General features: G+C 45.3%; 1 protein-coding gene across 1 annotated transcript in view; it reads right to left on the minus strand.

Moving 5' to 3' along the window:
• The window catches only part of RNFT2 (ring finger protein, transmembrane 2), an 88,626-nt gene that overhangs the window by 48,398 nt on the left and 16,606 nt on the right, over positions 1–23,622 (minus strand). Inside the window, exons 7-10 of the mRNA XM_058158383.1 lie at positions 13,542–13,691; positions 7,736–7,801; positions 6,342–6,443; positions 4,890–5,072 (exon numbers count right to left, since the gene is read on the minus strand). Of these exons, the coding sequence (XP_058014366.1) occupies positions 4,938–5,072; positions 6,342–6,443; positions 7,736–7,801; positions 13,542–13,691 (453 nt within the window). The 3' untranslated portion in view covers positions 4,890–4,937. The remainder of the gene's footprint in view (positions 1–4,889; positions 5,073–6,341; positions 6,444–7,735; positions 7,802–13,541; positions 13,692–23,622) is intronic.

The following is a 23,622-nucleotide window of genomic DNA, read 5'->3' on the forward strand; positions in this document are numbered from 1 at the left end:
ACTGGTGAGTAGATAAACTAGTGAGTTTATACATACATATATCTTCTTCTTGTCCCATATCTGTCATCGTTAGCGATCCTATATAAACTCACTAATCTATGTACTCACCAGTAGATAAAAATGAAAGCAAATTCACTCTATATAATGATGTCCCTCTCCTCCTGCCCCCCTCCTCCTCCTCTTCCTCCTCCTCCTCTCCACAAACCCAACTCCCTTCTAGCACTGATGAGTACCTAGCTGGGTAATGAAACGCCTGCAAGAAAACAACCAAGCCTTTCAACCCTGAGCTACAAATATTCTCTTCTATCGGTATTTCATTAATGTGAAATAAGGCTGTTTCACATTAATATTCATTCCAATTCTATTTTTAATGCCGTAACACGAAGGTGGTTTTCTCTCTAAGTTAAAGGTTATCTGGAACACATGTCGAACATAAATATGCAGGGAATTGGGAGTTAATTTTCGGCTGGGAGAAGCTTATGGATGGATTTTTCCAAAATTCCTTAACATAGAAATGGTTTCTACACCAGAGGTAAGAAACTGCAGAATTGATAACGGCTGCCAAAAACAAACAAACCCAAGATTAAAAAAAGCAGCTATAGGATCTTTCCAAGATGTGAAACACTAAACCAAGTTTAGAATCCCCTTCAAAATCTCATTGAGGTATATATTGCAGATGAGACGTTATCTGTTTTTTGAAATTTCGTCTGCGCCTCGAAAGGGCTCTTTCTCATCCTTTTGTAAAACAAATTTCCTATGCTGGAGACTTTGTACATATTTATATTGACTTTATTAAAAAAAATAATGAGAAGAAGGATTCCAGTTGTTGATCTTTGATTCTGTGTCATTCGTTCTTCAGAATATTTAGTTTCTAACATGGCAGTACAAAGATGGAATTTGTACAATGAAATTAGATGTCAGTCCATATACTAAATTCATTCATTAGTAAAGGTAAAGATTCCCCTCGCACAGATGTGCTAGTCGTTCCCGACTCTAGGGGGCAGTGCTCAACTCCGTTTCAAAGCCGAAGAGCCAGCGCTGTCCGAAGACGTCTCCATGGTCATGTGGCCGGCATGACTCAATGCCAAAGGCGCACCCTTCCCACCAAAGGTAGTCCCTATTTTTCTACTTGCATTTTTTACCTGCTTTCGAACTGCTAGGTTGGCAGAAGCTGGGACAAGTCACGGGAGCTCACCCAGTTATACGGCAGCACTAGGATTCGAACTGCTGACCTTTCGATCAACAAGCTCAGCATCTTAGCCACTGAGCCACCGCGTCCGTAAATATTCATTCATTACACACACACTAAACCAGCTCTTGATCTCGATCTTGCAAGCTAAACTAGGGTGAATCATAGCCACTTTGGTGGTCATTGTTATCAACATCATCATCATCATCATGGCAGCAGAAATACAACTCGACTTACAACCATTCATTTAGTGACCATCTGAAGATACAACAGTGTTGAAAAAAATGGGATTTATGAGCAGTCCTTGCGCTTACAACCTTAATTCTCATAATCAGGTGATGAACTGGATGATAATCACGTAATTGATAAACTGGGTAAGTCTAGTTTAAGGAAAAGAAGGACTAGGGAGTGACATGATAGCCGTGTTCGAATATCCGATACACATCACAACTAGATGTTTCCCTAGCATGCCAAACTAAAACCAGACCATTAGAGCAAACAACACTCCCTTCTAGCTCTGATGACGTTACTTAGCTGGGTAATGTAACGTCTACAGGAAAACCACCAAACTCAGCACCATGGACCCCACAGTTCTCCTCCTGCTCCTGTCCTCTCTGCAAACCCCACTCCCTTCTAGCATTGATGATATTACCTAGTTGGGTAATGCAACATCTGCAAGAAAACAACCAAACTCAGAGAGCACTAAGATCCCAATGGTCCTTCCTTCCTTCCTTCCTTCCTTCCTTCCTCCCTCCCTCCCTCCCTCCCTCCCTCCCTCCTTCTCTTCCTTCCCCTAAGTTCCACTCCCTTCTAGCACTGATGATGTTACCTAGTTGGGTAATGCAACAACTGCAGGAAAACCACCAAACTCAGAGAGCATCAATGACCTCATAGTCCTCCTGCACACTGCAAACCCCACTCTCTTCCAGCACTGATGATGTTACCTTAGTTGGGTAATGGAACGTCTGCAACAAAACAACCAAACTCAAGAGCGCACCAAGGACCTCCCATAAAACCAGACAAATTTGGCCTCGGAGTTCAAATGTTTCATATTTTAGGCCCATAGTAGGCAGCAAAGACTAAAACTCTATATCAGCGATGGCGAACCTTTTCGGAACCAAGTGCCGAAAAGGAAGCGGCACGCACGCATACGCCACCGAGTGCTGAAAACGGAGCACCTCGCGTGCGCCCATCTGGGCCCCGACCAGGAACAGGAGTTGCCCAGGCGGCATGCGCGTGCTGAAAAATTTATTTCCGGTTTCTGGTGCGCATGTGCACTCGCCGATCAGCTTGCTCACAGACTGCGCATGCTCACAGACCAGCTCTTCCGGTTTCCGGCAGTGCCGCATGCACAAAGCGCAGCTGATTGTCGCGTGCGCATGCGTGCCAGAAACCTAGAAGAGGAACGGCCAATGCCGCACACGCCAGGTGACATGGCTCCGCGCGCCACCTGGGGCATGCACAGTTTGCCATCGCGGCTCCTTATTTTGCAATTCTTTACATCAATCTTTTCCTCAGCTTTGTTGTTTTTGTTTGGTTTTTTTTTTAATTCAAAGTGGCGCTTCGAAAAGTTCCTGCTGCAATTTTTCCTGTTGGGAATTATAACGGATTATACAGTGACTGAGATTAAATTGATCCTGAACTTAATAACAGCAGCAAGGCTGCTGATTGGACAATACTGGAAGAAAAAAGAATTACCTACAATAGAAGAATGGATATTGAAAGTTACTAATTTGGCTGAGATGGCTAAAATCTCAGCCTTTTTGAAAGATAATACGCAGGAAAGATATTTAATTGAATGGAAAAAATGGATTGATTATTTACAAAATAGATATCAGATTAAGAGATATCAGATTGCCTTTGAATAATTAGGATGTATTATTTTAGAATGTAATGGGGGAGGTTAGGAAATGAAAAGACTCGGATGAGGTTAATTGGATTAGAAGGGAAAATTTTACTCTATGTTTGGTTTATGTATAACAATACCTTGTGATTGACCCGGGAAGCGGGAGGGGGAGGGGGGAGAGGGTTTTGAGGGGAGGAGGGGGGAAAAGGGGGAAAAAATTTTGTTTGTTAAAACTTTTTCAATAAAAAAAAAAGTGGTGCTTTGAGTTTTGAGCTTTCTTGACACCATCTCCGAAACCATCTGATACACAGGAAATTACAAATCCAGGCGACCACATCCATCCAAGCCGTGCAAATTATTTCTTCTTCTTTGGCTTCCTCCGAACTACGAATTGGGTGTGCACAGTTGACTTGTTTTCAATACATCGGGGCAAATGAAGTTTTATTAGCCGTTCGATGCGAAAAAGGCAACGAAATAAATATTCCACCCGACCTTTGTAAACAACGTCCAAGGGGAACAAGAGCAAGTGCCATATTCTCAGACTGCCATGGACGAACAAAGGGGGTGGACATCAGTCGCTGAGGACCATCTTTTGAAAAGCATCTCATTTGGATAAAAGGAAATCAAAACTTCTCTCAGAACACCCAAACGATCCTGCTGGGCCAGAGACGGAATTCACGGACATCCATTCTTTATTTCCAAAAGAGGTTGGATCAGATGTGGACAAGTTCAGGCCCTTGATGGCAGTGGTTCTCTCCTATGTACCCAATGATTAAATACCTCTAAATACGGAGGGTCTGTTTAGCCATCACAATTAGTAGCCATTGGTAGAGGTGGAAACTGGTCCAATTCCACACCTTGTCATTATGAGTTCCCTCAGTTAATTACCTTTGTGATTCTCCCCACCCCATCCCTGTATCTCTGAAAAGCTACCGTATTTCTCAGAGTATAAGATGCTCCTTAGTTTTAGGGGAGGAAAATAAGAAAAAAAAAAATCTGCCTCTGCCTACCAGCATCTGGCTAGCGTCCTGTCAGTGTGTGAGAGAGCTGAGGGCTGTTTGGAAACTGAAACAGTATTTGCTGTGCGAGCAACAAGGAAGGAGACAGCAAGGAGCCTGGGCATGGCTTAGGTCAATTGTTCTAAAGCTGCATCAGAGGTGGGTTTCAGCAGGTTCTGACCAGTTCTGGAGAACCGGTAGCAGAAATGTTGAGTAGTTCGGAGAACCGGTAGTAAAAATTCTGACTGGCCTCACCCCCATCTATTCTCTGCCTCCCAAGTCCCAGCTGATCGGGAGGAAATGGGGATTTTGCAGTAACCTTCCCCTGGAGTGGGGAGGAATGGAGACTTTACAGTATCCTTCCCCTGCTATGCCCACCATGCCATGCCCACCAAGCCACACCCACAGAACCAGTAGTAAAAAACTTTGAAACCCACCACTGCCCCATAGTGCTTTACAACACACGCCGGGCGGTTTACAATTGTCAGCATATTGTCATTTCACCGACCTTGGAAGCTAAGTGTACTTTGAGCCTGTCAAGGATCAAAGCTACAAACTGTGGGCAGAGTTAGGCTTGCAATGCTGCACTTTAACCACTGCGCCGCCAGGGTTCCTGGTGATAGAACGGATGATGCTCAGGATCTCAATTAAGTACCCAATTTGTAAAACAGTCCGATAAGCGAGGAAGGAAGGAACAAAAGGAAGAAGCCAACGTTCAAGTTTCCACCAATTACTGATGCTCCAGAAAAAAGGGAAAAAAAAGATGAGGAACTTTGCAAACGTGACTTATTGCAAGAAAAAGGGGGGAAGAGTGAAGTGACTCCACACAGATATTCTGAAGAAGGCTCCACCTTACCCTTCCTCACTAAGACGTCTTCTTGGCATTGTGGGACATCCTTGCAAGTCAATACACCTGGAAATGGGCAGACGTGTTACCATCCTTCCAACAGCGCAGGGTTTCCACGGCTACGGAGCGGCAGAGGGGACACATCTTCTCCCGGTCAAACCAGAGGCAGAGGCATTCTTCGCAGAAAACGTGCTGCCGAGATAAAAGGAACACGTGGGTAGGGTAGAAGAGAACAGAATAGACTACACTGGGATGGGATGGAATGTAAGATAGAAAATGGATAAAATGGAATGGAATAGAATATAGAAACTAGTTAGGATAAGATGGGATGGGATGGGATGGGATGGGATGGGATAGGATAGGATAGGATGGAATTGAATTACAAAATATCAATAGAGAGTAGAGTAGAGTAGAGTAGAGTAGAGTAGAATAGAATAGAATAGAATAGAATAGAATAGAATAGAATAGAATAGAATAGAATATAGAAAATAAACAGAACGGAATGGAACGGAATGGAATGGAAATAGGACGGGATGGAATAGAATTACAAAATATCAATAAAGTAGAGTAGAGTAGAGTGGAATGGAATGGAATATAGAAAATGGATGGAATAGACTAGACTAGACTAGACTAGACTAGAATATAGAAAATGAATAGAACAGAACAGAATAGAACAGAACAGAATGGTATGGGATGGGATGGAATAGAATTACAAAGTATCAATAGAGTAGAGTAGAGTAGAATGGAACGGAATGAAATGGAATGGAATGGAATATAGAAAATGGATAGAACAGAAAAGAACAGAATAGAAAATAGAAAATGAATAGAACAGAACAGAAGAGAACAGAATGGGACAGGATGGAAAAGAATTACAAAATATCAGTAGAGTAGAGTAGAGTAAAGTAGAGTAGAACAGAACAGAACAGAACAGAACAGAATGCAGAATGGAATAGGATGAGACAGGACACGGCACTTTATTGACCAAGTGTGATTGGATATACAAGGAATTTGTCTCCGGTGCAGAAGCTCTCAGTGTAATTACAAACAACAAAGTACTATAATCATAAGATACCAATAAGAGGAGGTAGCAGCAAAGATGAGAAGTATAATAGTAATTCAGCCCCTACTATACGGGTAAATATTCTTAGACAGCGCTGTGGAACGATGGCACAAGGGGGAAAACTGTCCCTGTGTCTAGACGTTTTGGCATGCCATGCCCTATATACCAGTGTCCCAAGGGGTGGAATTGAAACAGGTTATGTCCAGGATGTCTGTAGATATTTTCTCAGCCCTCTTTCTGACCCTTGCAGCCTTTGCCCAAAGCCCTGCACCAGGAGGCTGAAGCAGACCCCGAATTGCCTCGCCAATTCATCTGCTCGATCCTCCTTCTACAGCGATCGGAGTTTCATTTGTCTCAATTGTTCTCGGGCTTCTCCAGAAGCCACCAACCCTTTTAGTTACCTGGCATAAGAGCATCACTGCTTCTCTAAATTCAGCCTGGCAGATGGCACAGATATCGCCCGCCTCGCTGCACTGCTGGTTGCTCGCACGGACCCCATAGCTCTATCGAAGGGAAAAGCTCAGAGTTAAGAGGAGAAGTTGCTTAGAGCAAGGGGCCACCAACCTTTAGGACCTCAGGGACCACTAAATTCATAATTTTAAATCCCGCGGACCACTAATATGATCTGCCTAATGACCGGCTGGGTGGGAGTGGCTAGATAGTCATGTGACTGGGTGGGCATGGCCAACTCGATGTCACTCACGTCGAGGGGCGCCTCGCCAGCCTCTACTCGCCCCTCTCCTCCCAGCCACTCATCGCCTCCCTGCCCGGGCTCCTTAGGGTCCCAACAGGATGCAGTTGTTGGAGCTAAGCAGCCACCACGAGAAAGAGTTGGCAAAACAGCTCAGTTCAAATTGGATCTGTCCGAGAAGGAGGTTCAGGAGAAGCACCTCACTGAGGACTACGAGCATAGACTTTTCAAGCAGAGAGAAGACCTGCAGGAGTGCAAGGCCAGGTATTGGCACCCGGAGGCTCAGTGGGTTGAGATGGTCAGCCAGTTCCAGGCCATGATGCAGTCCCACTGGATCAAGGTCCTCCGGCTCTTTGCCACCAGCGGCGCTTCCCTCCAGCCTTTGTCCAAATTTCCACACCAGGAGGCTGAAGCAGACCCCGAGTCAGAATTTCTGCCCCCCTCCGACCCACACAAAAAGACCCAGAAGGGAGAGACTCTCTGCAGCACACAAACGTTCATTGTACGTATCTGTCCCAGGGGGCGCAGTTTGAGGACCCCTGATTTAGTGCAATATAAAAAATGCAAATAATTTTTCTGCGTACCACCAAAATTTTCTCACAGACCACCGGTGGTCCACGGACTGCCAGTTGGTGACCACTGGCTTAGAGGAAGGCGTGGAGATGGGACACCAACACAGATGCCTTGGTAGGGGAGTCTGGCTGATGGAGAGGAGCGAAGGCCTATGTGATCTTTGTAGTGCAGAAAGAGGAATGGCAGCCCCCAACACCCCCGTGTTGGATCCCCAACACCCACTATGAGGACAGCAGTTAAATTTTGGCGACTACGTTTCCCATCAAACCTCAAATTTTACACAAGAAACAGGAGGGAAGGGAATACTGAAATACATTTATGGAATTGGCAACGAATTCCACCTTCCATTCTTCCTTACTGTCTGAGGCGAGTGCATTATCTCAAACTCCCCAAAGAAATTAGAAAGGGGGGTGGGATGAGTTTTCCAAGCCAACCTCTCCATTGACATAACAACAACAACAACTTTCTGGACCGTTGCCAAAGAGGCAGAGTTACCTCGCGTTTAGAAAGGCGAAGCAGCTGCCTACTCACCTGAGGAGCACAGAGGACTCTTACTGCCCGGGTCAAACTTCCCATGCGGCCGCAGATGTCGAAAGACTAGAATGGAAGAGGGAGAAGAAACTGGGTAAACGGGAGGTTGCAACGGGAGGAGAATAAACAGCATGGTGCAACATAGCAGAATAAGATTGTCAGGACAAGATTCGACAGTCCATCTGCATTTCAAAGGCAAAGGCCGCTCTTTGGAAGACAGCAAAGTCCACATTTTGGACAGAGGGGACCACTGGTTTGAAAGAGGGGTCGAAGAGTCCATCTGTGTCAAAATTGTACAGCCTTCATTCAATAGAGGGGGAGGGATATGACATCATCTATCTCCAGTCTACAACACAGTAGTTCCAAGAAGGCTCCACGCCCCGTTTACACTACTCATCCGATACTGAGGACACAGACAAAACCTCCAAGTGGCCTCAATGACCCTCTAGGTAAAGGTAAAGGTTCCCCTCGCACATACGTGCTAGTCGTTCCCGACTCTAGGGGGCGGTGCTCATCTCCGTTTCAAAGCCGAAGAGCCAGCGCTGTCCAAAGACGTCTCCGTGGTCATGTGGCCAGTGTGACTCAATGCCAAAGGTGCACAGAACGCTGTTACCTTCCCACCAAAGGTGGTCCCTATTTTTTCTACTTGCATTTTTACGTGCTTTCGAAACTGCTAGGTTGGCAGAAGCTGGGACAAGTCACCAGAGCTCACCCCGTTACACGGTAGCACCAGGGATTCGAACCGCTGAGCTGCCGACCTTTCGATTGACAAGCTCAACCTCCTAGCCCCTGAGCCACCACGTCCCCTTTAATGACCCTCTAAAAGGATGCAAATGACCGGCTGTCTGCAAGGAGTATAAAGCCTTCCGTTCCTCACCATCCAGTCCAGAACTGAAGAAGCTTCTTGGATGAGAAGCGAAAAGTCTTCAAAGAAAAACCAGAAAGTCCAGTTGCCTCTTGAAAAAACACCTTTAGGGTAGGAGAATAAAGCTTTCATGGCCATGTATTCTGGTTGAAATGTTAATTTATATTGCTAGTCCATGCATGATAGAATAGAATAGAATAGAATAGAATAGAATAGAATAGAATAGAATAGAATAGAATAGAATAGAATAGAATAGAATAGAATAGAATAGACATTGGAATGAAGAATAGAACAGAATAGAATAGAATAGAATAGAATAGAATAGAATAGAATAGAATAGAATAGAATAGAATGGTAGTTAAGGGTCAATGGAATTCAAGGGAGGTTGGACTGAGCTCCCTTGTGGCTACCTAGGGATTCTAGACTAATCCCTCTCTTGACTCCACCTCCAGTTTCTGCCACCCCTTCTCCTACAGTGCCTGACTCAAAACAACAACAACACACCCCTGAATTCGATCCATCAAGGAGCAAAATCTGGAATTGCTGAAAACGCCCCTAGCTCTTCTTGTGTTGTGTTTTTGTTGTTGTTGTTGCAGTTCCAGTATAAGGCAATTAAGCGGATCAAGGATTCATAGACGACGGACAAAACAGCCAAGAATTATGCGGCACCTTAAAAGACTTAACACGTTTTATGACTGTACAAGCTTTCGCAGATCCCAACCCACCAGCCAGCTGATTGTTGCGCAGCGATACTCGTGTCAATTTCTTCCTGAGAATAAATTTTGGCAGTCTTTCAGGCATCATGAATCTCTTTGTGGGCTCAGGATAGACTCAACAGAAGTTATACACAATGACGTATTATTATTATTATTATTATTGTTACTACTACTACCAATGTTTCTCTGTTTTGTACCTAACATTGGTACCAAAACAGCCTAAATGTTGATTGCGGAGGGACTGCCAACAAATGATTTTCGCTAAAAATGAAGGGGGGGGGGAAGTGCTTCCTTTTCCAAAACAGCTTGGCACAAAGAATGGATCACTTAATAGGATGGCCAGAGTTGTTATCACACCATTGCTAAGTGAAGGCTGCACTTCCAAGTCATCTTGATGCAAACCACGTTCGACTCAATTCCGCCGGCTTCTTTAGGTGGGGTCAGAGTAAAGCGAATATTTAAATCCTTTCCAAGAACAGATAAATAGAATTGTAGAGCTTGAGAGCAAGAAACATCGATGCGTTCAACGTCAATGGAGTTTGAATTTGGGTCAGTTTATAATGATTATCTTCCTTAATGGTTACACATCTTGCCGTTAATTGGATTCCTCGCATCCTGGACATAAACTGTTTCAACTCCTACCCTCAAAACGACGCTATAGAGCACTGCGCACCAGAACAAATAGACACAAGGACAGGTTTTTTCCCGAAAGCCATCACTCTGCTAAACAAATAATTCCCTCAACACTGTCAAACTATTCACTAAGTCTGCACTACTATTAATCTTCTCATCGTTCCCATTACCCGTCTCCTCCCACTTATGACTGTATGACTGTAACTTTGTTGCTTGTATCCTTATGATTTATATTGATATTGTTTCCTGATTGTTTATTTGTACCCTATGACTATCATTGTTATATCTTATGATTCTTGATGATCTTTTCTTTTATGTACACCGAGAGCGTATGCGCCAAGACAAATTCCTTGTGTGTCCAATCACACTTGGCCAATAAAGATTCTATTCTATTCTATTCTATTCTATTCTATTCTATTCTATTCTATTCTATTCTATTCTGAACCAAGACAAATTCCTTGTGTGTCCAATCACACTTGGCCAATAAAAAATTCTATTCTATTCTATTCTATTCTATTCTATTCTATTCTATTCTATTCTATTCTATTCTATTCTATTCTATTCTATTCTATTCTGAACCAAGACAAATTCCTTGTGTGTCCAATCACACTTGGCCAATAAAAAATTCTATTCTATTCTATTCTATTCTATTCTATTCTAGTCTAGTCTAGTCTAGTCTAGTCTAGTCTAGTCTAGTCTAGTCTAGTCTAGTCTAGTCTAGTCTAGTCTAGTCTAGTCTATTCCCAAGTAGTCAGATTTCTTGACTCTCTGAATATCTATTCTCTTCATTAACTCTTTTTTCTGTGTATCTGTAAGACTTTCAACTAAAATTTTAGTTTCTTTATTTATTTTCAGTCCTGCAACTTCACCCCATTCTTCTATTTATTTTAATTAATTTGGATCCATGATCAAGGCAATATATCACAAGCAAATGGCAAAGGTGATCGTAAATGGAAGCACGACAGAGAACTTTAATATTAAAAAAAAAAGGCACAAGACAAGGCTGTCCTCGATCCCCTTTACTAGTCATATTGACGTCGGGAGTGTTAAATAGAAATATTAGACAAAACATAGAAATTAAAGGTATGGAAATGATTAAAAAGAAAAGAAAAAATAAAAGCTACGGGCATTTGCAGGTGATTTGGTTTTCATCCTGGAAGATCCACAATGGAGTTTGAATTTGGGAAGGCACCTCTGGACAGATAGCGGCAGTTTCTGATCGGTACCAGGTTGACGATAAACCTGTTTTTGAAGAGGCGGGCATGGCTTTTGTAATACTTGTGTCATGGTGGGCCCCATGCATCTCTGCTTGCAACAGGAACTAGGGAGTGGGGAAAGGAGGAATTGGAATGTATGGGGAGCCAGGGGGTGGGAAATTGAGGAATTGAAGGGCACCATCGGTGGCCTGCGGGAATTTCTACACCTCAAGGTCAGACCTGGGAAACCTCCGAAAGGTGCAAACTGTTCCCAAAACAAACTGGCTGTCTATGATTGGTGGACAATAGACAGTGGGGACAGAATAGAGTAGAGTAGGGTAAAGTAGAGTAGGGTAAAGTAGAGTAGGGTAGGGTAGGGTAGAATAGAATAGAATAGAATAGAATGGAATAGAATAGAATAGAATAGAATAGAATAGAATAGAATAGAATAGAATAGAATAGGGTAGGGTAGGGTAGGGTAGGGTAGGGTATAGTAGGGTAGGGCAGGGCAGGGTAGGGTAGGTAGAATAGAGTAGGGTAGGGTTTGGTAGAGTATAGTAGGGTAGGGTAGAATAGAATAGAATAGAAAGGGTAGGGTAGGGTAGGGTAGGGTAGGGTAGGGTAGGGTAGAGTAGATTATAGTAGGGTAGGGTAGGGAAGAATAGAGTAGGGTAGGGTATGGTAGAGTAGGGTAGAATAGAATAGAATAGAATAGAATAGAATACGGTAGTGTAGTGTAGGGTAGTGTAGGGTAGTGTAGGGTACAGTAGTGTAGTGTAGTGTAGGGTAGGGTAGGGTAGGGTAGGGTAGGGTAGGGTAGAATAGAATAGAATAGAATAGAATAGAATAGAATAGAATAGAATAGAATAGAATAGAATAGAATAGCAGAGTTGGAAGGGACCTTGGAGGTCTTCTAGTCCAACCCCCTGCTTAGCCAGGAAACCCTACACCACTTCAGACAAATGGTTGTCCAATCTCTTCTTAAAATCTTCCAGTGTTGGAGCATTTACAACTACTGGAGACAAGTTGTTCCACTGATTGATTGTTCTCACTGTCAGGAAACTTCTCCTTAGTTCTTAGTTGCTTCTCTCCTTGATAAGTTTCCACACGTTCCTTCTGGTCCTGCCCTCAGGTGCTTTGGAGAATAGTTTGACTCCCTCTTCTTTGGGGCAGCCCCTGAGATATTGGAAGGCTGCTATCATATCTCCCCTAGTCCTCCTTTTCATCAAACTGGACATATGCAGTTCCAGGAACCATTCTTCATATGTTTTAGCCTCCAGTCCCCTCATCATCTTTGTTGCTCTTCTCTGCACTCTTTCAAAAGTCTCAACTTTTAGCTAGGCTGTTTTTTGCGCAAAAACCTCAGATCTGGCTTCGCTTCTTCTTCACCTATGTGGAATGATGAGCAAAGCTATATTGCTGGGGGGGGAAAACAAGGTCCCAGGGATTTCTTTTGCTGCGTATCAGGACAGTTGACAGCTTGAATTGTCAGCTGAAATATAAATGTTCGCATTCTTCACACTCTGTCATTACAATTTGCCCATTAAGAATGAGAAAGAATATAGAAGCTGGGTGGCCGGAAAGGGCCTCCATCTCAATGATGGATGGGTGTGAAGGAGAAGAAAAGGGCAGAGGAGAAAGACCGAGCCAGATGTCAGCGGAATACAGGCTAGGTCACTGGTTGGAGCAAGTGGTATATAAATCAAAGAACTGAGTAAAAAAAAAAAACACCAAGTAGAAAACAGCAAGATTCACTCTTCTAGTTTTAACAGATTTTGTCATGCCCCTGTCAGAGTCGGAATCCAAAGGGGAAGAGGAACGGCTGACAGAGAGTGAAAGAGTGGATCCATTGGCTGTGGAAAAAACTGGGGAACAGCAAAGTCAGGCTGGGTAGAGCGGGGGAGACGCAGAACAAGGGAGAGGGATGAAGATGAAGACCAAGGCCCACCCCCTCCTCATCCTAGGCAGCACAGGGAGGAACGGAGAAGAGAGCTGTTTTTGAGCCTGCTCGTCTAACAATCTTAGTAGCTGCGAAATTGAATGTATGTCCTTGTTTCATTGCAATGGGAGGCTACCAATGAGTTCGGGTCTCCTCGTCTGACCACTCGCTTGTGTTCTTGCAATCCGGTGGTTAGCTTCCTCCCACTCCACCCCACCCGCACATAATCACAGGGGCAATCCGCAGAGGGGATTCTGGAACTTTTGTTTTTCCTTGAAGATGTTTCAAGGAAGATGAAGTCGCTTCTTCATTTCTGACTGAAGACCGTTAGGGGTTAATCTAGAACTGAAGCAGCTTCTTAGATGAGAAGTGAAACGTCTTCAAGGGAAAAAAAACAGGAAGTCCAGTTGCCTTTTGAAAAACCACCTTTGGGACAAAAAAAACCTGGGTGACTTACTTTGCAGAGGCTGTACATGATGAGAAGACTTCCCCCAAGGAAATAGCTGCTGGATGGATCATCCCCCATGATGTACTTATACCACAGCTGGATGGGGACCAGGGAACGGAACAACTGGCTGATTTCTTCAATGACCAGGTAGAACTTCCCCTACAAGGAAAAAACAGGAATTGGGAGACAAGACAAGTTTGTTTGTTTCTACACTGACTGAGTTTTCTAATACCTACTTGGGCCTGGGTCACAGCACCGTCTCTGAAAGGTTGATAAAGATAGAGATAGAGATAGAGATAGATAGACGATAGATAGATAGATAGATTTATATGATTGATAGATAGATAGATAGATAGATAGATAGATAGATAGATAGATAGATAGATAGATAGATAGATAGATAGATACTGTAAGATAGATAGATAGATTTATATGATTGATTGATAGATAGATAGATAGATAGATAGATAGATAGATAGATAGATACTGTAAGATAGATAGATAGATTTATATGATAGATAGATAGATAGATAGATAGATAGATAGATAGATAGATAATTTATATGATAGATAGATAGATAGATAGATTTATATGATAGAGAGATAGAGATAGAGAGATAGAGATAGATAGATAGATAGATACTGTAAGATAGATAGATAGATTTATATGATAGATAGATAGATAGATAGATAGATAGATAGATAGATAATTTATATGATAGATAGATAGATAGATAGATTTATATGATAGAGAGATAGAGATAGAGAGATAGAGAGAGAGAGAGCGAATTCTTTATTGGCCAAGTATGATTGGACAAACGAGGAATTTGTCTTTGGTGCATACGCTCTCAGTGTACATAAAAAGGCAAGATACATTTGTCGAGAATCATAAGGTACAACACTTAACAACAGTCATAGGGTACAAATAAGCAATCAAATCATACTAGGAAACAATCAATATAAATTATAATGATACAAGCAACAAGGTTGCAGTCATAAGTGGGAGGAGATGGGTGATGGGAATGATGAGAAGATTAATAGTAGTGCAGATTTAGTAAATAGTTTGACAGTGTTGAGGGAATTATTTATTTATTATTTTAGCAGAGTGATGGCATTCGGGGGGGGGGTGCGGAGAAAAACTGTCCTTGTGTCTAGTTGTTCTGGTGTGCAATGCTCTATAGTTTTGAGTTAAAACAGTTTATGTCCAGGATGCGAGGGATCTGTAAATATTTTCACAGCCCTCTTTTTCACTCGTGCAGTATACAGGTCCACAATGGAAGGCAGGTTGGTAGCCATGGTTTTTTCTGCAGTTCTAACTATCCTCTGAAATCTGTGTCTGTCTTGTTGGGTTGCAGAACCGAACCAGACAGTTTTTATCTTTAATAAGTATCTTTAATGAGTTGAATAAGATGCAAGAATGCCTGAAAGAGCTTCCATCCAGAAGGAGGTTGAGACGTTTTTTAAAGGGAAACGTCTCCTCGTTTTGTTTTCCCTGCACACGTTTGTTTGGCTCAAAAGGGACTCCCCCAAAACTCGAGATGCCACGAGAGGAAAGTTAGGACGCCTCAACTGTTCCAACACAGAGGCTGCTCGGATGAACTCAGCCGGCTCTCCGGGGAGCTCCAAAGTAATTTTGGTCGGTGTTTACCTTCTGCTTGGCCTCCCCTTTGGGAAAGGAAGGGCAGGTTGCAAATATACAGTCGTCATATCTTCCTTTCTGGGGAATTGCTGCCCTTTCCATCGTCCCACTCGGAGAAACTCTCCCCAGCCTTCTTTCCTGGCTACCCAGCGGGAGCAATGTCGTGCTACAAGCTGTAGCTCTCGACTTGCGACGGTTCATTTAGTGACCGTTCAAAGTCACAACAGCCCTGGGACTGACAACTGAGGACGGTTCCACCATCCTCACGGTCGTGCGATTCAAATTCAGGCGCTTGGCCACCCCGACTCGCATTTATGACGGCCGCAGTGTCCCCGGGGGGGGGGAGAGGGAGAGGTCACGTAATCTTCTCTTGCAACCTTCTGACAAGCAAAGTTAATTCACAATCAATTGTGTTGTAAATGTTGTACCTTGATGAACGTATCTTTTCTTTTATGTACACTGAGAGCATATGCACCAAGACAAATTCCTCGTGTGTCCAATCACACTTGGCCAATAAATTCTATTCTATTCTATTCTATTCTATTCTATTCTATTCTTAATGGGGTGGGCGGTGGGGGGGGAGAGCCAGATTCATTTAACAACCAATGTTACTGCAGGGATTTACTTAATGACTGTGGCAGGAAAGCCCGATGTTTAACAACAGCCGGGTATACTATTTGTGTTTTAAGGCTTTAATACAGAATGGTTTAGAAGGGGGCCTTGGAGGTCTTCTAGTCCAGCCCCCAGCTTGAGCAGGTGATCCTACCCCATATTCCAGGCAAGAGGCTATCCAATCACTTCATGTTGAAAACCTCGAGTGATGGAGCACTCACAACTTCTGGAGTCGAGCTGTTTCATGGATTAGCTTTTCTCACTGTCAGGAAAATTTCTCCTTAATTCTAGGTTTGGGTTTCTCTCTTGGATAAGCTTCCACCCATTACTTCTTGCCCTTAAGATACATTGGAGAATAAGTTGACACCCCCCCCCCCACACACACACTTCTCCTTAAAAAATGAAGGTGTCACATCATCTCGATGTTCCTAGTATCATTTGATTGCTTATTTGTTCCCTGTGACTACCATTAAGTGTTGTACCTTATGATTCTTGATGAAGGTATCTTTTCTTTTATGTACACTGAGAGCATATGCACCAAAGACAAATTCCTTGTGTGTCCAATCACACACTTGGCCAATAAAGAATTCTATTCTGTTCTGTTCTGTTCTATTCTATTTTTTCCTTTCCTTTCCTTTGCTTCTGTTTCTGCGTCTCTCATTCTTCTCCTACTACCTCTTCTTTCCTTCCTTCTCCTTCTCCTCCTATCCTATCCTATCCTATCCTATCCTATCCTATCCTATCCTATCCTATCCTATCCTATCCTATCCTATCCTATTTTTTCACTACTCTACTCTATTCTAGTCCTTATTTCTATTCTATTCTATTCTATTCTATTCTATTCTATTCTATTCTATTCTATCCTATCCTATCCTATCCTATCCTATTCTATTCTCGGCCATCATCAACCCTTGAAGCTGAAGCCCCAGTTTGACAAATGTCAGGAGCCTTTGAGAAAGCTGTTTGAAGCTGGAAAATGAATTTAGAGGTTTCCAGTCCAGCAAGGAACCAGTAGGGACTGGGAGGGGAAGATAAGAGAAAGAGACAGAGAGGGGGGGAGAGAGAGGGAGGGAGACAGGGAGAGAGAGAAAGAAGGGAGGGAGACAGAGAGTGGGGGAGAGGAGGGGAGGCAGAGAGAGGGGCAGAGGCGGGAAGACAGAGGGAGAGAGAGGGAGACAGAGAGAGGGGGAGAGGCGGGGAGACAGAGGGAGGGGGAGAGGCGGGGAGACAGAGAGAGAGAGAGGGAGACAGAGAGAGGGAGGGAGGGAGGGAGGGAGAGAGAGAGGTAGGGAGGGAGAGAGAGAGGAAGGGAGACAGACAGAGAGAGGGAGAGAGAGAGACCCTTAGGAGCCAGGAGAAGAGCAGCAATTGGCCCTGCCAGTTTCTCCTGTTTTTTCTCCCCCCACCACATCCACCTCCCCGCCCAGATGAGATCACTCGGAGGCTGTTCTTGCCCACTGAACGCACCGAAGCCCAGAGAGAACTTCGGCATTCTCATGATCTCATATCCTGAGGGACGCGGAGTGAAGTCACGCCAGCATGCCTGCTCCAAAGCCCAGCCGCGTTGCCAGACCTCGGGGGACATCGCGCCACATATCTGCAGTGGCAACCAGGAGGGGTCCCAGGGGCCGGCCACTTAACAGATTAACACGGGGTGGGGGGGGTGCGGGAGAGTGTGTGTGGAGCAACCTCGAAGTTAAAGGCAGACGGGGTGAGGCTTTTATTTTCTCTCCCCGCTGCCCTCCGTTGTCTTCCCCGGGAATACAAAAGATACCCCCCCAGCTAGACCAATCCTTGAATACAGCTCATCTGTCTAGAACCCGCACTGCATATCGGACATAAATACCATTGAGAGATATTTCACGAGAAGAGTCCTCCACTCCTCTGCTCGCAATAAAATACCTTCTGCCACCAGACTCCAAATTTTGGGCTTAGACAACTTAGAACTACGCTGACTTCAGTCTGACCTAAGCATAGTACATAAAATTATCTACCACAATGTCCTACCTGTCAATGACTACTTCAGCTTCAACCACAACAATACACGAGCACACAATAGATTCAAACTTAATGTGAACCGCTCCAAACTCGATGGCAGAAAATATGACTTCAGTTACAGAGTGGTCAATGCCTGGAATGCACTACCAGACTCTCTGGTCTCATCCCAAAACCCCAAAAACTTTAACCTGTTTATTGTGACCTCACCTCATTCCTAAGAGGTCTTTTAAGCATACATAAGTGCCCCTGTGTGCCTACCATCCCTGTCCTAATATTCCTTTTTTACTTACTCTTTTCACGTATCCAAATTATGTTTATACTTTTACCTGTGATCTTATATACGATTGACAAATAAATAAAATAAATAAATAGTCAGAGTTTTGGAGATCAGAGGGAGGGGGTGTTATTTTTCCGGTTACGGGTTATAAAAATCTCTCCTGAGTTACAAACAGAGCAGGATAAAGTCGGAAGGGCAAATAGACCCTCCATTGGGCCAGGCCAAGGATGGCAGAGTTACAGTCCCATTGCTAAGCAAGGGTACCGACGGATGTCGTTACAGATTCTCAGAAGTAAATCGACTTCTGTTTTTCCGCTTTATTCCAAGGGAGTTTGAGAATTCCTTTTGAATATCCTCTACACCAGTAATGGCTTACCTTTTCTGGACGGAGTTGCCCAAAGCGCGCCTGAACCCCCCCCCAAAACGCAGTGTGCATGTGGCCCCCGCACATGCGCCGCAGCCCAAACACATGCGCCCTGCTCCCGTATGTGCGTGCGAGCCCCCCCCACAGGCGCGAGCCCCCGCGCATTCACGCAGGCCCCCCCCCCTGTACCCTAGGCCCTCTGCGCCATTTATTTATTTATTTATTTATTTAATCATATTTATATACCGCCCTATCTCCCAAGGGACTCAGGGCGGTTTACAGGCACTAAAAACAGATAAATAGAATATAAATACAATATAAAACATTTAAAAAACTTATTCTAAAGCCCATCCAATTAAAAATAGAAATAAAACCCAATTTAAAACCCAAAATTTAAAATCTAGCTCAGTCCTGCACAATTAAATAAGTATGTTTTAAGCCCGCGGCGGAAGGTCCGGAGGTCCGAAAGCTGACGAAGTCCGGGGGGTAGATCGTTCCAGAGGGTGGGAGCCCCCACAGAGAAGGCCCTTCCCCTGGGCGTCGCCAGACGACATTGCCTCGCTGACGGCACCCTGAGGAGACCCTCTCTGTGAGAGCGCACGGGACGGTGGGAGGTATTCGGTCGCAGTAGGCGGTCCCGTAAATAACCCGGCCCAATGCCATGGAGCGCTTTAAAGGTGGTCACCAAAACCTTGAAGCGCACCCAGGGGTGAAATGCTTTCAGTTCGGACCGGATCACTCAATCCGGTAGCGATGGCGGGAGGTGGTTCGGAGAACCGGTAGCAAAAATCCCTGCCCCCACCTCCCATGCCCAGCTGAGCCGTGCGATCATCAGAGGGTGTTTTTTTTTTTTTAACTTTTAAAAGCATTTTTTTCTTCGGCCGAAAAAATGCTTTTAAAAGTAAAAAAAAAAAAAAGTTGGCCACGCCCCCCCCGTCACATTACTCCCTCCACCAAGCCACGCCCACAGAACCGGTAGTAACAAATTTGACATTTCACCACTGCCCTGCGCATGCGCAGCAGAAACCCGAAAGCCAGCTGGTCGGTGGGAAGTCACGCGCAAATGAACAGTGAAACTGAATTGGGGCGACGACTCGTGTGTCAATAGAGAGGCTGCTGCATGTCACTTCTGGCCCGCGTGCCATAAGCTTCGCCATCAGGGCTCCAGACTGTATTTCTCAGCTGACTCCCTCAAAGCAACCGAAGATGTTTTCTGCACTACCTTTTTCCCCACTATGGGAAACCTCCTCTGTAGGTCGTGACGCTTTCTCATCTACAAATACTCAGGAATCCGCGTGAGGTCCCTGGTGCTCGCTGAGCTTGGTGGTTTTGCTGCAGGCGTTTCATTACCCAACTAGGTAACATCATCAGTGCTAGAAGGGAGTGGGGTTTGTGGAGTGGAGGAGGAGGAGGACTAGGAGGGGGAGGAGAGGAGGAAGGAGGACTGGGGTGGTGCTCTCTTCATTTGGTAGTTTTCCTGCTGACGTTTCCCAACTTTCATGCCTAAAGCAGGACTAGAACTCACAGTCTCCTGGGGATTGTCCCAAAGTCACCCAGATGATTTTCATGCCTAAAGCGGGACTAGAACTCACAGTCTCCTGGTGATTGTCCCAAAGTCACCCGATGACTTTCATGCCAAAGGCAGGACTAGAACTCACCATCTCCCAGTTCCTAGGCTAGCCCCTAAAACCACTGCACCAAACTCGCTCTGGAGAAGTCTTCAAGCTTTGACGTTCTACTCGGCTGAGGAAGGTGCGAGAACCCTATAACTCCCCATGAGAAATATGTCAAAGCACCTTCTTCGTCGTCGTCGTCTTCTTCTTCTTCTTCTAATTCTTCTTCTTCTTCTTCTTCTTCTTCTTCTTCTTCTTCTTCTTCTTCTTCTTCTTCTTCTTCTTCTTCTTCTTCTTTTCTTCTTCTTCTTCCTCCCCCCCCACTCTTTCTCTTCTTCTTCCTCCTCCTCTTCCTCCCCCTCCTCTTCTTCTTCTTCTTCTTCTTCTTCTTCTTCTTCTTCTTCTTCTTCTTCTTCTTCTTCTTCTTCTTCTTCTTCTTCTTCTTCTTCTTCTTCTTCTTCTTCTTCTTCTTTTTTAAAAAATAAATAAATAAATCAAACGCTTTGCCTGTTTTGGAAAGCAAATACAGAAGTCATTGTCAGCGTGGCAATAGCGGGAAGTTGCCACTAATGTTTAGTGAATATTTAGCAAAGCAATTCGGGAACCGAGCGAGTGAGAAATCCAGGCATCTGGCAGTTCCTAAATCCCCACTACTAAGAGTATGCCTTTCCTCTTCACCCCACCACCCCACCCCACCCCAAACCCCCTCCCTCCTCCTTGCTTCACACCCCTCAAGCTGTCACTTCTTAGCCGAGCAAATGAAATTCTGTCATTTGCCTCACGGAGAACAATAGATTCCCTCCGGCAGCCACATGGCTTGGGCTGTTTTAATTTACTTTAATCCATTTTCAATGGGAGCGAAATGGGAACGGCGCCTTGTTTGTTTTTAACGGGGGGGGGGGGGCATTTGACTTTGGAGAGGGGTGGACGCCGTATTCCTCCCGAGGAACGGAAGCGAGGCACCTGCTTTGGGCCGCCACATCAGTCATAAAAGTTTTCCGGATGCTCTTCGGCATCCCGGTTTAAAACTAAAGGAAGGACTTGCCACCCTTGTCGGAATTTCTTCGAGGCCTCAAAGATGAATCGCTAAAGTGAACACAGCCATTTGGAGTGGGGGAGGGGTTGTTGATAGATTGGGTGGTCTCAGCTGGGTCCGTTCAAAATGAGCAGCTGCGTTTTTCGCAATGGGCTAAAGACTTGGTCTAACTTTGGGAGAAGTTTGCCAAGTTACACAAAGCCAACCTGGTCAGTTAGTCAGAGGTTCCTTGAGCCGGTCAGGATCGAACTATCGAACTGCCGAACTGTGACTTTGAGCCAATCCCCAGGAGACTGTGAGTTCTAGTCCTGCCTTAGGCGTGAAAGCCAGCTGGGTGATTTTGAGCCAATCCCCAGGAGACTGTGAGTTCTAGTCCTGCCAGCTGGGTGACTTTGAGCCAATTCCCAGGAGATTGTGAGTTCTAGCCCTGCCTTAGGTGTGAAGGCCAGCTGGGTGACTTTGAGCCAATCACCAGGAGACTGTGAGTTCTAGTCCTACGTTAGGCGTGAAAGCCAGCTGGGTGACTTTGAGCCAATCCCCAGGAGATTGTGAGTTCTAGCCCCGCCTTAGGCGTGAAAGCCAGCTGGGTGACTTTGAGACAATCCCCAGGAGACTGAGTTCTAGCCCTGCCTTAGGCGTGAAAGCCAGCTGGGTGACTTTGAGCCAATCCCCAGGAGACTGTGAGTTCTAGCCCTGCCTTAGGCGTGAAAGCCAGCTGGGTGACTTTGAGCCAATCCCCAGGAGACTGTGAGTTCTAGCCCTGCCTTAGGCGTGAAAGCCAGCTGGGTGACTTTGAGCCAATCCCCAGGAGACTGTGAGTTCTAGCCCTGCCTTAGGCGTGAAAGCCAGCTGGGTGACTTTGAGTCAATCTCCAGGAGACCGTGAGTTCTAGTCCTGCTTTAGGTGTGAAAGCCTAAAGGTGGGGGATCAACAGAGGCACCAGCAAAATTACGCCGAGCTTCGAATCTGTTTGGACAACTTGTAGGACTTGTGGGAGGATCTCTGTGCTGTCCACAAGCTGAGCTCCATCCGCAGATGAAACCCACTGAAAGGATTTACAAAGACACCCACGGAGATACACACACACACACACACACAAAATATGAAACAAGGCCAAACGACTGCAACTGCAAAGCGATCAAGAAGCCCAAACCCAGTAGATGCCGTTCCGAAGAAGCATCTGTGCTGTGAGCTATTAAGAGGGCCCTCGACAGATGCAATCTCGCCAGCCCCCTGATGCGGCTGGAAATACAGATGCAGCCCCTTTCTTCTCTTGGACAAGGATTAATGAGAACCTGGGACGGCTCGCAGACAAGCAAGCAAGGGCTGTGAACCTCTTCCAGCGTTGCAATTTGTCTTGGGCCGATGATGGCTTATCGGGTGGCTTCCTTTTTCTCTCTCTCCTCACCGGATTATCTGGTGCCCCAGCCCATTAATCTCCTCAAATAAAACCATCATCATCATCATCATCAAAGGGGAGAAATATCCTTGGATCGCTGCCAGACAGAAATTAATAGCCCTTCTGAGCACCCTGGAGAACAAGGGACGAAACATTCCAGCCACACCTACTTAGCGTTTCCTTTCAACCCCGTCATAGAGATTTCAGCCCTCGGCAGAATAATCAAGCCGAGATTTAATTGAGGCTCCATTTATCTTCATCACCAAAGTTCACCAGCGAAGATGGAACGCAGAAAAATGAAAAGAAAGGAGGGAAGGAGGGGCGGGGGCTTGGGTGGTCTTGGCAGGAGAATTGAGGGATCTGGACTCATGGGCCCCCCTCTCTCATTTAATTATTTTCTACTGGGTCCTTAAGTCCGCGGAAAATGTCCCAGTGGTTGGGTTGCAAACAATGACTAGCAAGCAAGAACGACAGAAATGGTTCAATGGCTGAGAACGGCTGGTTTGGTTAGGGCAGGGGTGTTAAACTCAAGGCCCGGGGGCAGGGGTGAAATCCAGCAGGTTCTGACAGGTTCTGGAGAACCGGTAGCGGAAATTTTTGAGCAGTTCGGAGAACGGGTAGTGGAAATTTTGAGTAGTTTAGTGAACCGGCAAATACCACCTCTGGCTGGCCCCAGAGTGGGGTGGGAATGGGGATTTTGCAGTATCCTTCCCCTAGAGTGGGCTGGGAATGGAGATTTTGCAGTATCCTTCCCTTGGAGTGGGGAGGGAATGGGGATTTTGCAAAATCTTTACCCTGGAATGGGGTGGGAATGGGGATTTTGCAGTATCCTTCTCCCAGGAGTGGGGAGGGAATGGGGATTTTGCAGTATCCTTCCCCTGGAGTGGGGAGGGAATGAGGATTTTGCAGTATCCTTCCTCTGCCACACCCACCAAGCCACACCATGCCCACCAAACCACGCCCACAGAACCGGTAGTAAAAAAAAAATTGGATTTCACCACTGCCTGGGGGCCAGTTCTGGCCCATGGGGTGCTTAGATCTGACCTTTGGGGCCGCCCTGGAAACAGCGAAACAGTGCCTCTGCCAGCGAAAATGGAGCTTGGGAGGGCTGCAGGCAAGGAGAGATTCAACCTGGAAATAAGGAGGTATTTT

Source organism: Ahaetulla prasina, chromosome 15 (genome assembly GCF_028640845.1).
Source record: "Ahaetulla prasina isolate Xishuangbanna chromosome 15, ASM2864084v1, whole genome shotgun sequence".
Taxonomy (NCBI): domain Eukaryota; kingdom Metazoa; phylum Chordata; class Lepidosauria; order Squamata; family Colubridae; genus Ahaetulla; species Ahaetulla prasina.